This window comes from Cydia splendana, chromosome 18 (assembly GCF_910591565.1).
Source record: "Cydia splendana chromosome 18, ilCydSple1.2, whole genome shotgun sequence".
NCBI classification, from domain to species: domain Eukaryota; kingdom Metazoa; phylum Arthropoda; class Insecta; order Lepidoptera; family Tortricidae; genus Cydia; species Cydia splendana.
This window is the reverse complement of record NC_085977.1, coordinates 13,407,182-13,421,518: the sequence shown is the minus strand read 5'-3', so window position 1 is coordinate 13,421,518 and position 14,337 is coordinate 13,407,182. Positions and strand designations below refer to the sequence as shown.

General features: G+C 40.7%; 1 protein-coding gene across 1 annotated transcript; it reads right to left on the bottom strand.

Annotated features, from left to right (window-relative positions):
* Positions 1–9,685: 9,685 nt before the first annotated feature.
* LOC134799619 (protein phosphatase 1 regulatory subunit 21) lies at positions 9,686–14,289 on the bottom strand. Its single transcript, XM_063772058.1, has 8 exons — positions 14,087–14,289; positions 13,825–14,019; positions 13,407–13,541; positions 11,845–12,075; positions 11,667–11,750; positions 10,563–10,889; positions 10,260–10,355; positions 9,686–9,927 (listed from the first exon to the last, which is right to left on the bottom strand). Exons 1-8 carry the CDS (start codon positions 14,150–14,152, stop codon positions 9,784–9,786), a joined length of 1,278 nt encoding a protein of 425 aa, XP_063628128.1. The 5' UTR covers positions 14,153–14,289; the 3' UTR covers positions 9,686–9,783.
* Between the last annotated feature and the right edge of the window lie 48 nt (positions 14,290–14,337).

The following is a 14,337-nucleotide window of genomic DNA, read 5'->3' as shown; positions in this document are numbered from 1 at the left end:
TCTCCCATGCCGCCTTGCGATCCGCAGTACTTAGTACCACAGGTTTGCGCCAGTTCTCGTTTGCCAAGGAGAGCGGCGTGAGGTTCCTGTCTACTGCCACCACATCACGATGCATCCCACACTCGTTGTTAAGGAAATAATTCCTGAGATTGTACACCTCGCGGTTGTGGAGATCCTTGGCGTTTAGGAAGCCTCGGCCTCCACACTTCCGTGGGATGTACAATCTCATAACTGACGAGCGTGGGTGTAGCATGCGATGTGTGGTGAGCAGTGATCGGACCCTCCGATCCAGGGCGTCCAGCTCGGTCTGAGTCCACCTTAGTATGCCAAAGGAGTATGTGAGTAGGGGCATTACCCAGGCGTTGAAGGCGCGCACTTTGTTGCCTCCTGACAAAAGACTGTTAAGGACTTTTGTGAGCCGACTGAAAAAGCGCTCCTTCACCGACCGTCTAATACCTTCTTCCTCAATACCCAACGACTGTGACATGCCAAGGTATTTATAGGTTTCTGATTCAGAGATGGATCTGAAAGACATTGTCTCAGAAAGTTGTAAATTTGTTGAATTTACAACTTTCCCCCGCTGTACATGCATAACCGCACATTTATCGACACCAAACTCCATGTTGATGGCATTACTGAAGACTTCGGTAGTTTTCAGTAGCTCCACCAAGTCTTGGCTATTTGGTGCAAATAATTTGAGATCATCCATGTACAGAAGGTGAGAAATGACTTCACCCCCTCTCCGAAGCCGGCAACCTAGTTCTAAATCCTTCAGCAAGGTACTGAGAGGATTCAGAGCTAGGCAGAACCACAGAGGACTCAGGCTATCACCCTGAAATATTCCTCGCTCAATCCTTATAAAATCCTGCGGGCCAGGGCTCTCATCCCCGCCTCCTGGTTGACGAAGGACTGTGGTCCATTGCCTCATACATGCGCTTAGAAAGGCTCTTAAAGCTGTATCAACTTTATACAGCTCTAAGATCCTCTCCAGCCATGAGTGAGGCACCGAATCATAGGCCTTCTTGTAGTCAATCCAGGCTGCTGAGAGGGCCCCCCTGTTCCTCCGGATTTGTTGGCAGATGGTCATGTCTATGAGGAGGAGCTCTTTAGTACCACGGGACCCAACCCTACATCCATTTTGAGCAGAGGCCAAAATATTGTTTGCGACAATGTGCGCGTTGATTTTTGCTCTCAAAATGGATGTAAGGAGCTTGTAGAGTGTAGGCAAGCATGTGATGGGTCTGTAGTTCTTCGCTTCCGTGGTACTACCGGACTTATAGAGCAGGAAGGTGACACCAGTTGTTAAGGAAGGTGGGAGAGAACCAAGCTCGAGGGCTTGTTGAAATTGTGCTGCCAAGCAGGAGTGTGAGCATCGGAACCATTTTAGCCAGAAGTTGTGCAATCCATCCGGCCCAGGACTTTTCCAGTTCTGGGCCGTGCGAATGGCACAACTTACGTCATCGGGGCTGATGGTGACTGCCCCCATAGGTTCGATGGACTCGCACTCACGCTCGACAACACTCATCCAACTCCCCTCGGTGTGTCCGACAGGCACTGACCAGATGCTACGCCAGAAGTCATTCATGACAGTAGCATCCGGTGGCTGCGAGTCGGACGCACGAGGGTTGGTTTCCTCCCACTTTCGGTACATCTTCCTTTGGTCACTCTGGAAAAGACGGTTCTGCTGGAATCGGTCCACACGCTCTCTGTAGCGGCGAATACGGTTTGCCCATGCATAGACTTTCTGCTTTAGAAAGTCGATGCGCTCCGTAATGTTGGCCATGTAGTCGCGGGGCCTAATATCCGTCCCCGCGAATGCCTGGTTTACAAAGCGCATTACTCGGGGGCGATTGTTGCCCCCCCTGAAGCAGATCAGCTTTGCGATAAGAGTCCTAAAAGAGCTGATACGTCGCTCGATCCGTATTTGCCATGCGGGGGCACCCCCGGCGGTCCTAGGTGCACGTTCAGAGTCCGGAAACTTGACTCGTGCAACACGGCACGCCGCGATGGCTCCGCAATACATGATCGCGTGCGTATCATCTAAATCTTTACTAGTCCGCAAATATGGCTCTAGTAAAGCGTTTAGGGCTCCCATTAGCGCTAGATTGTGTCTATTCATAGGCAAACGTGGTAATCGTGGCCTAGTATTGGGTGTGGAGCGATACTGCGTAATCGCCTCATCCAAAGTCCTCCTCAGTTGCTCATTGGCTGTACTACTCACACTCTGCGCGAACTCCTCCTCGTCGGCACAGAGATCTACCCGCGGCGCCTCCGGTGCCTGGTCGGGTGCCGGCACCGGATCCGGCGATGTGGCGGGCGGGTCTCGCACCGAGGTGGAGGCTGCGCGAGCAGAGAGAGCCTCCAGGCGAAGCCGATCAAGTGTCGAGTCATCCAACCGCTTTAGCCGCTGGATGACTCGCACCTGATCCGATAGCCGTTGCGCAGTCACGTCGATGGTTGGTTCGAGGGCCTGAAACAGTGGAAGCATTCGGACACGGTACGCGCATAAGTCGGTTCCCCCCTCTGTAGCCCCATAGTAGGCGCGCATGACGTTCTCATTCATGGTTTGAGACCATCTCATGCGACGCACTACACCACCGGCAGCGGGAGCCGTGGGCGGAGCAAGATGTCCCGCAGGCCCCAAGCGTGCCGGCAGCGGTGGCCGCCCGCGTCGCGCTGGTGGTCGTGGCGGCGGCGGCGGCGGCCCGCACTCGTCGCTCGACTCGCTGGTATCGGGCGCAGTGGCGAATTCATCGCCCGATGATTGTGAGGAGACGGACGAGACGGGCGAGGGTGGTGGGCGTGCGTTGGCTGTGGTGGACGCTTGTGAACGCGCTTTACTTCGTGTAATCATTTTCCTTTGTCATTCAACCATTGTTTGTCGGCTAGTTTCGTACAGTTACATTTTTTGCGGTCACGTATCCTTTTGCGAAGTGTCGCATTATTGTTATTATTATTATATTATTATATGTAAATGCACAGGCAGCTTAAAGCTGATACGTGCACATCAATGTCCACTTGTGTTTTGTAGTCTACGAAAGTGTTCATCGAGTTTGTTTTTAAAAGAGTTTATCGAAGGTGCACTGATCACTGACTCGGGTAAACCGTTCCACACTTTCACTACGCGGTTAGACAGGAAGTGTCGTCTGGGGTTGCTACTACTCTGCGTCCGTGTCAGTTTCAGAGAGTGTCCTCTCAGTCTGTCATTTATGTTGCGAGTAAAAATATCGCTTAACCCGGGTACGTTGTAGTGTCCTGTGAGTATTTTATACGTTTCGTTTAAATTATATTCAAATGGAACAGAGTTGCATTTGTTTTGTTTCATACAATTTTCAAACAAAACAAAATAACTTCTATTTCCTACACTATAGGTTCAAATTTCAGTAGCAATTTTTGGATATGCCATTTGTATGACTGGGCTTTAGGAGGTTACTACATTTTACATGACACTCCGTAGCGCACTCGGGTCATTTAGGAAATTGAAACTGTCTCGTTGTTAAAATTCAAGTTTCCAAGTGGACGACAACCTATACTAACTTGGGGCCTATTTCTCGAACGATATTAAACTAATATTATTAGTCCACGAACTGTCAAATCGTATGGGTTGCCATGACAATACACCAAAAATATTAGTCTAATATCGTTCGAGAAATGGGCCCCGTGTTGGACTGTTGGTATTCCAATTATTTGTTAGCCTGTTGTGTCCCACTGCTGGGCAAAGGCCTCCCTCTTTCTTCCACGCGTCTCGTTCTACGGCAATATTAGGCCAATCTTTCCGAAAGACGGCAAGATCGTGCCGCCATCTCCTTCGAGGTTTGCCGTGACGTGACGCAGCATATGGGTTATTTTATCAAAGGAGAAAGTTGCAGGGCTACGGCGTGTTGTTTTTGTTACTACATATAATAATTATTTGTTCTTGTCACATCTTTCATTCAGATGTCAGTCTCTGTCCGCACAGACTCAAATTATTATGTTCAGGCTTTGTATACATTCCTTACTTTACTATTTATTTGAATAACGCTTATTTTGATAATAATGCGCCATAATTCTGACTTCTCTCAAAATCAATCTTATTTCTACTATGGAGAGTCTGTGCGGAAAGAGAAGAGTTAGACCAAGAAAAGTCTGCAGCGATCTTGATAGCCCACGCCGTGCAAGTGTTATTTTAAACGTCAAACTTATATGAAATTTTGACGTATAAACAACACTTGGACTGCGTGGGCTATCAAAATCGTAGCAGACTTTTCTTGGTCTAACTCTAGAATGTATTGGATCCCATACATTTCACGACTCTTCTCTTTCCGCACAGACTCTATTTACTTTGTGTGTTTGAACTTTTTTGTTTTGTGTATGGATGGGGTCCCCGAAAGTCGCTTGCCAGTATGATCGTGGAGGTGTTGCACGTATGGAGACACTTAGACAATCATTTGCCACGCTGTTCGATAAATTGATAAATTTTGTATAAATATTTATAACGATAATGTAACTGTTGATTAAATGTAACAGAAGATATAAGGGTGCTTATGATTATCGTTATAATACAAAGTTGTGCATATAGCCATGTGTTTTATTTGACTACCTATATGACGGTCCTATGCCGAATGGGCGTTTTCAGATATCGTTGTAGGTTCACGACACGACATATGAGTATTTAAGAGGGTTATGATTTTAGCAGTTTCATGCTGTCTATGTCAGTAGTAGTAGTAGTAGTAGTAGTAGTAGTAAAATACTTTATTGTACAAAAAGAAACATAAAACATGAAAGAACACACATCATTAGTACAAAGGCGAACAGATGCCTGTTAAGTCTTATGTGTTCCACCGTAACGTCAAAACTTCCAGCGGATATTAATATATTAATGAATGAAATGTCAAATCGATGTTTTTTTACCTTTTGTTTTGCCTTTGATAAAATGTAATTTGACATATTTAATGACGGCTGAAATAAGCTCGCGAAATTATAAAGTAATACTTAAAAAATAATTAAGAGCCCATCAACGTGCACACTAGCGCCACTGCTAAGTAATCGTGATTATTTAAATTTAACGACTGGTATTTAAAAAAGGGGGCCGCTACGGACTGTATTGCGTATTTAAGTACCTTTTGAATACATCAAACTAGATTTTATGTTGCTGGATTCGTCGATCTAGGAACTCAAAACACGGCCGTTTTAACTTTGGACGCATAGATTGACAAATCCAACAACATAAAAAAAGTCCGTAGCGGCCCCCTTTTTTAAATACCAGTCGTTAAATTTAAATAATCACGATTATTTAGCAGTGGGGCTAGTGTGCACGTTGATGGGCTCTTAAATACTCAAAAAATAAAAAACACGTTTTGTTCAAAACTATTTAATCGTTATTTAATTATTCTTACAATATAACATAAATACAGTGTAAACAGTATATATATCCTTTTATACACATAATGTAATAAATAATTACAGTAATAAAATTTCATCACATTTATACTTTATTAGGTATTGAGGGACCGAATTATTCTTACGTTACATTTTATACATATATACTATATTTGTTGAAAAATCTCTTTGCGATGATATAATAATGACTTCAACTCTCCATACACCGTTTGCGTTCCTATATACTCCAAATTCAGTTCATCTAGAATCTAAATAATTTTATCGAGATTTCAAAGTTTCATCTATTTAGTGCAACGGTAGGACCCCGCATACATCACGCCATCTAGTAAATCTCTTAGTAAAATAAGGATAACTAGTTGTTAAAGGACGCTAAGCAAGAAGAATTTAGTACATTGCCCGCCATTTCCGATCTCCATCGCACGTGCATAATTATATTACCTACTGTCCCGCTCGCACAGTGACATTGACCGAGATAGCAATATAATTATATGCGCGTACGATAGAGATAGGAAAACCGGGGGTAATGTACGAAATTCTTAGTGATTAGCGTCCTCACTTTAGAACGTCGCCATATTTATTCTATTGAAGATACACTCGGAAGACGACTTGTTATGAAGAATAGCAGTCTTTATTATATAAATCGTCACTAGTCTTAATAAATACAATTAAGTTTACAAATGACTTCCATCAAAATTATTGATGTTAAGCTAAACCTCCTGAGTCCCTGAGGCCTTTATAAAGGATTTAATCCAAATGGAATTTTGAATTACAATGGAATATAATATGGTTCCAAATTCAAAACTGCAATAATGACAAGGGGGAGTCAGGAGGATAAATAGGATAAAGGAAATACAAATACAATCCTTTTAATTAATCTGACTGCTATTATTAGGCATTATCATTTATCTAACTCTGTCCAACATTTTAAAACTGAAAGAGATGAATAACTAATTTGCCTAGATGATTGACACAAATCTAAAAAAAATCTTTTGAATTGCAACTCACCTATCAGATTAACATTAGATATAAAGTACAGTCATAAGAAAAATATAAAGTACAGTCATAATAATTATGTTTCAAATATATCTGAATGAAAAGCTTTCATATTCCTATTTGGGGCATTATCTATGAAAAGGGACCTTATTGTCGATGGCGCTTACGCCGTACAGCGTCGCGCGGCATTGTATTTATATCGGAGCATTGTTAATAATGGCGTAAACGCAATCGACAATAAGGTCCCTTTTCATAGATAACGTCACATTTAACGAATACCTAGCAGACTGACACGAATTAGACCCAGAGTAAGGCCTCGCAGAACGGAGAAGGCCCTCGTCGTCTAGTGGTATTTAAATGTGGCTTTCAAAATGCCACATGCCTCATGCCTTATGCTTCATGTGAATAAGGGCAAAACGAAGCACATGGAGCATAAAGGGCATTTTCACTTAACTGTGTACCATCACGCTTTGCGATTGTTGCGCCATTTAGGGTCCTCGCTAAATTGGTTATTCAATACTTACGCTATAGAATTTCCAATTTAGCAAGAACCCTAAATGGCATAACTGACGGTCAATGTCAATGTCACATTTGGTCAGGAATGTGATGGTTAGACGTTACTGAAACACGAGTTAAGACGCGCTTTAAAGTACAAGTTAAAATGAAAATGCCCATAAGGACCCTTTCTCTGGAAAACCACAAGTATTTCCACAGCGCCTAAGGACAAAATGTTGTAACCGGTATTGAAACAGTATGTAAACGTATTTTATAGAAACATGACAGCAAGAGTGATGACGAAATCCGGTAAAAGTTTTGGCTACTTACACTATATTGTTATCTGGAGCAAGTCGATAATAGATTGCATTTCATATCGACTTTATTTAGATATAAGCAAGCATACAACATAATTACATAATTGAGAACAAGTATAATTTAACAAGCTAAAATAGATCACATACAGTTGAAAATAAAGTCCAATTTCGTACATCTTTGGGCCACGAATTATTTAAGACAATCTCATAATTTTACAATAAACTTCAACTTCATTATAACATTTTTTTTACATTTATACATGCCTTAATATATATATATATTACGTTACACTTATATAATGTATACATGATTATTACAAAGTTTTGGACATTTTACTACAACATTTTGTAAAAATGACAATATATGTATCTATCTTTTTCGAACACTATTGAGTAAGAGCAAAAAAGGTAAAATATTGTCATTATTACTTACTGAACCGTAGTATGGCAATGTAAATCGCCAAGATAAAGCATTCGTCTCTTTCTAGTTCGCAAGTCTGAGCGAAAAGACCGAATCCTTTACTTCGGTGTTGACGGTACCTAGTAACTCTGTAGATCGAAACAAACTCGCTTAATAGTATAAATACATATTGAACATTTTTAGGGTTCCGTACCCAGAGGGAAAAACCCGGGACCCTATTACTAAGACTCCGCTGTCCGTCTGTCTGTCACCAGGCTGTAACTCATGAACCGTGATAGCTAGCCAGTTGAAATTTTCACAGATGATTTATTTCTGTTGCCGCTATAACAACAAATGCTAAAAACAAAATATAATAAATATTTAAGTGGGGCTCCCATACAACAAACGTGATATTTTTTGCCGTTTTTTGCGTAATGGTTCGGAACGCTTCGTGTGCGAGTCCGACTCGCACTTAGCCGGTTTTTCATTTTATTTGACACTGAACAGTAGAAAATAAGCGTAAACTTAGAAAACACTTACTCAAATGAATTCTACCGCGTGTTTATCATATCATAAAACACCTATTTCTCTTTCCATGCCCTTCAAGCCTAGATTATTCTGAACACAACTTAACAAGGGGTCCTATTTATTGACATACCTTTCAAATGTTGACCAGCAACGTCTACGCTATCTATGCGCATACAGTCGCTTTTAAATATATTGCAGTGGCCAAGTTTCTGAAAAATATCTGAACATGCACTTTAACATCTTGACTATACAGGGGTGTTCAAATATTTGTGGAACCTTGGCCGCTGTTATATATTTGCAGGTGATTTTACCTTACAAGGAGCCGTAAGTATCCAATGCCTGAAAGAATTATATTTATTACACGTGTAATAAATATAATTCGACATAACTAACCAGTCTTTCCTATTTCTATTATCATTGAACAGCTTACCTTGCCCAAGTCACTTCTTTTTCCTAGTCAACTGACATCTCAGCCAATTCTGCTTCGAATTTCTTATCAACGTAAAGTTAAACTCCAAACAGATGTGTCCTATAATATCTCTCGGATAGCGTGCCTTGCCCGATCGGTCCGTCCCGAGATGGTCCCGAGAAAGTCTGATCCCACGATAGTCCAGGGAGGATTCTATAACGGTCCCAGGCAGGCCTTAGGACTGCCATTGTCCCAGTAAGATCCCATGTCGTAAAGTATCGCGGCAAGTCCCGTGAAATTTTCAGTATAGTCCCGGGAAGTTTCCCAGAGAGGCCCCAAGATGCTCCCGGGAAGGTTTCTTAAACGGTCCCGACAAGGTTACAAAACGGTCTCGGGATATTTCAAAAATGATTCCGGAACAGTCCCGATAAGATCCTAATATAATCCTAGGAAGGGTTCAGGACGGTCCCGGAAAGGCCTATTTCCTCCTACTCATCTGGTGCTTGAGTTGGTCGATCTGGTCGTGCTGGTCGCTTTTAAATATATTGCAGTGGCCAAGTTTCTGAAAAATATCCGAACATGCACTTTAACATCTTGACTATACAGGGGTGTTCAAATATTTGTGGAACCTTGGCCGCTGTTATATATTTGCAGGTGATTTTACCTTACAAGGAGCCATAAGTATCCAATGCCTGAAAGAATTATATTTATTACACGTGTAATAAATATAATTCGACATAACTAACCAGTCTTTCCTATTTCTATTATCATTGAACAGCTTACCTTGCCCAAGTCACTTCTTTTTCCTAGTCAACTGACATCTCAGCCAATTCTGCTTCGAATTTCTTATCAACGTAAACTTAAACTCCAAACAGATGTGTCCTATAATATCTCTCGGATAGCGTGCCTTGCCCGATCGGTCCGTCCCGAGATGGTCCCGAGAAAGTCTGATCCCACGATAGTCCAGGGAGGATTCTATAACGGTCCCAGGCAGGCCTTAGGACTGCCATTGTCCCAGTAAGATCCCATGTCGTAAAGTATCGCGGCAAGTCCCGTGAAATTTTCAGTATAGTCCCGGGAAGTTTCCCAGAGAGGCCCCAAGATGCTCTCGGGAAGGTTTCTTAACCGGTCCCGACAAGGTTACAAAACGGTCTCGGGATATTTCAAAAATGATTCCGGAACAGTCCCGATAAGATCCTAATATAATCCTAGGAAGGGTTCAGGACGATCCCGAAATGGTCCCAGGACGGTCCCGGAAAGGCCTATTTCCTCCTACTCATCTGGTGCTTGAGTTGGTCGATCTGGTCATGCTGGTGCGCGAGCTGCTCGTTGAGGCCGGCCACGTGCTCAGTCAGAACGGACATCTGTTCTTCGTAGTTGTGGGACGTGGAATGTAGCTCTTCTTCCTGATATAACACAATTTTTATATTGACTGTGAGCATAGACGCCATCACGAAGCTATTTACGTCATAAAAAATAATAAGAACAACGAAATATGTATGCGAATTTTTACAACGTCTATATGAGCATTTAGTGCCTTTGAACGCCATGCCGTAAAAAAAAAGATTATAATAGGGTATTATCGCGTAGGCGTACGTCGTCAAAGTAACTTTCAAGTAAAATTTATATTTGTTAGCCCGTACTAATGATGTTGGCGTGTGTGTGATGTTTTTGGATATGAAAAATGGTGTAAAAGACTAGCACGTAAAAAAATCTATTTTCTTAATATTAGACTTACCAATCTACTGATAGTTTTATGTTTGTCTTCTATGGTCCGCGCGTCCGTCTCTCTGTCACGCTCCATCTCCTCAAACCTCGTCCTCAGCATCTCACACTGTTAACAAATAATAATATATTACATATTAAAAATAAACATTATCAACAATTTAAATTGCCTCTTATCCCAGGGTTTGATATCGGCCAACCCGAGTTTCGGTTTATTAATATCAAAGCGTATATCAAATTTTAAACACACGTGTAATAAATATAATAATTTTCTAATCACCCGTAAAAAACTAATAAAAAATTAAAAAAAACTAACCTCTTTCACATAATGTTCAGTCTTACTCTTCAACTGCTCATTCTCAACTTTCAGTTCACTAATCTTATTCCTAAAGTACGTCTTCATCCTATCCTCCCTCGTCTGTATCTCATGTCCAAGTAGGAAGGGCACTTCCATACTGCCAAGTAGTCCTGTGACCCTGCCTTCTCCGTCCACTGAGGTCTCCGAGTAAAAGTTGAAGTCTCCGGAGTCATGACCGTCCCCTCTCCGTCTCTGGGATGCTGATACATGTTTGCTAATTTCTAGTTTTAGGCTTTCGTTTTCCATCTGGAGCAGCTCGTATTCCATGCGGAGTTTTTGGTTTTCCTGTTAAAGTTCAAATCATGTTATTAAATTAAATAAATGTGTGTACAGTCAATGGTAAAAATATGGGTGTACAAATCATAACTCTTATGTCAGCGAATTAAGAACTATGGGACATATTTTTGAGTAAGTTGTCTACACCCATATTTTTACCGTTGACTGTAGGTGAAGAATAAATATATTATACCATTTTAAACCTTACTGCTTTTAGTCAACTTAAGTGTGATGTTTACTAACTTTATCTTGCTTGTTCAAAACGATTGAAAAAGGAATAATAAACTACGTCATCTGAACCTCATCATCGTCATCTGTCTGATATTTTGAACTATTTCAAAATATTGTACCCAGTTAGTCAATTAGTTAGTTAACAAAGTGTAGGCTACGGTGACTGCTTACCATCAGGCGGGCCGTATGCTTGTTTGCCACCGATGTGGTATAAAAAAAAATTTACCCAGTTTTGGCTTTGTTTACAATGGAAATATCGTTGTTTTTTTTTGTTTTGGAATCGAACGAAATTATCGAAATTAAACTTTGTTCTAATTGCAAAAGGTTTAAATTCCTTAGGTAGGACTGTGTGCCTCCGCTGTCTTACGCGGGTGCACGCCCGCGGTTGCCATCGCGGGTAAAATCCGTTGCCCGCGTCCGCGCCAGCGTTGCTCATACTATTTTTCAACAGGCATTCACCCGCACCGTGCATTCGCGCAAGAGTGTAGGCACTTAAGAGGATAGAATTGATTAGTTGGCATTGTGGTAAAAAAGTAGTAGGTGAAAGAAGCTCACCTGTTCGGTAGCATGCGCCTTCGCGCTGATCTGCTCCACGGCATTGAGCTCGTCCACGGAGCTAAGCGCGTCTTCGCTGCCGATCTATAAAACAAAATAATGATTATATCGTCATTAAATGTATTTAACAATTTAACAAACTTAGAAACCATTCGTATGACTATGTAATTGTAATTACCAAGCTGCCAGCCTCAGACAAAAAGTCCCCATTACAAGTTGGCTGGCTAGGCTGCCTGTTCGGAGTACCGCTCGCTCTCTGCGCCTCCTCCAACGCGAACTGAAGCTCCTGGTTCCTGTGCCGCAGCTTGGCTACTTCGCACTTGTACCGGCTGTCACTCTCGCTCAGGTGGCGCTGGTAGTCGTCTAGGGCCGATTTTAGCTGGGACAGCTCGAATACTTTGTCTGAAAGCTGGAAATCACAAATAATTTAATGACGTTTATTAAATACCAAAAAAAAAACAAAGAAAATACCATAAACCCGTAATTAATTATCTAATAAGTAAATTAACGTATTAATTAATAAGATCTTGTTAATGGCTCACGCCATTGCGCAGAATTGAAGACTTTACGTCTATAAGATAGGATTTATAATCAGATAAACAATAATACTAACAAAATAAAAATATATACATAAGTATGTATGTAATCAATAGTTACTAATCACTATCATAAGCAAAACAAGTTTCAGATTGTGGGACATGTAGTTTAACATTCGGTAAGGCACCTAAAAGTAACCCGTAATATTTAATATCAGTGTGTAAATTAAAACAATTGGTCAGTGTACATAAGACAAACAGCTTTACCCTTATTGATTGATTGATAATCATAACTATGCACCTACTGAATAAGTTATTTAAAATTGTGATGTGAAAATATTATCTCATATGAAGCTTATCTTAAAATTTATGAAGGGGCAATCAAAACTAAAATTATATTTACACTAATGATAATGTGGAATGATTCACTTTATAACATTAAAGATAAGCGGCATATGGTATTCATTCAATTCAAGTTCAACCATATTCCTGAATAATTCAGTAGAATTAACAAAAACAAAGTTTTGCAGTGGGGCCTCTGTAATAAACTATTTACTTTATTTCTGAATTTATAATGTAATCTAGCTGTAGAATAAAACTATCAGGATCACAAAAATAACTGTAACTGTAAACCAGTGGCGGCGCATCAAACATATCCATAGGCAAGCCGGGCCTAATTTGGCTTATGTATTGCCTTTACAACTCTGCTCAAACATCCAAGAACAGGCAAGCCAGTGGGAATCGGCTTATATGGACGCGCCGCCACTGCTGTAAACAGTTCTTTTTTATAATATTTTGATGGAACTGTGTAAAATTATTTTAAACAGGTTACTGACATATTATTAAGTTGAATATACACTCAACATGCTTTGATTGAGGATTTTTTAAACTTTATTGCACAAGAACAAGTAAAAACTACAAAAGGCAGAATTAATGCCTTGAGACATTCTCTACCAGTCAACCACTAAACATACATTAGTAGGATTGTGTAAGGACAAGACATAGTGTCAAATCATGAGCTGAAATACTTAAAAATCAGGGCCTCCATCGCCTGCTTCACCTATAACAAACTCTTAAATTAAAATGAATGAATCTGTACATGGCGGGAAGAAGTTGATATCAGGTAGAAAAAAATTGAAGAAATTTGAACCTTATGTCATTTTATTTTAAGTTAAAATTTCTTTAGTAGTATATCTCCAGTTACCTGTGAAGCGTACTGTGCATTCTCCATGATCTTCTTCTGGAGCTCTTCCTGAAGTATACCGGTGTCCAGCGGTGGGGCAGTGCTGGTTGCAGCAGGCTTGTCATCTTTACTCTTTGCCTTCTTTGTAGATTTACTCTATAAATGCCAACAATCGGAATATTTCTGTATAATTCTAATAGGTACCTACTGCAATTTTCTTGACACAAAAAAAAATGTTAATTGTGAATTAATACAAATAGTTTGTAATGCTGAACAAATGCATTTTAAAAAACAATTGCTTGTAGTAAGAACTAATGTGCTTGCATTAAGATTTCAATTATCTGCTACATTTGCTTGTATGCTTGTTTGCATTCATTTTAATTGATTATTTAAATTTGATTAACATGTTTGGCCTTGAATGAGTCTTTTGCCAACTGACCTGTAACAGCTCGAGCTCATCTTGCAACACAGACACGCGCCGCGTTAACTGCTGATTCCTAAACGTAAGTGAATCTATCTCCAACTCCCCTTTCCTCAGTGCTTTCTCTTTCTCCTTCAAACTCTCCCTCAACTCGTTAGACTTCGCTTGCTCATCTAGCACGCCCTTCTTTAACACTTTAACGTGAACTCGCAACTGTAACGGAAACAACAGATTTACAAATTGCCGACTACAGTGTTTCGGACGTAAGGAACACCTATACCTTTGAATATTCCGTTGCCAACTTTTGGTATTTAGCCTGGATGTCACCCGTAGGTAACCCCTCCATGGCTGTATTTCACGTAGATGCAGACATTACTATTTAACAAATGATTAAACAGCGTAGTTGCTTAACAAAATGTTGTTAAAACACCCACTTTCTTGTGAAAGAAATGACAAGACACAACATACGCAAATTTGACATAACAAAGTAGCGAATAGTAATCATCGTTTTGTGAAATCGATTCTTCTGAT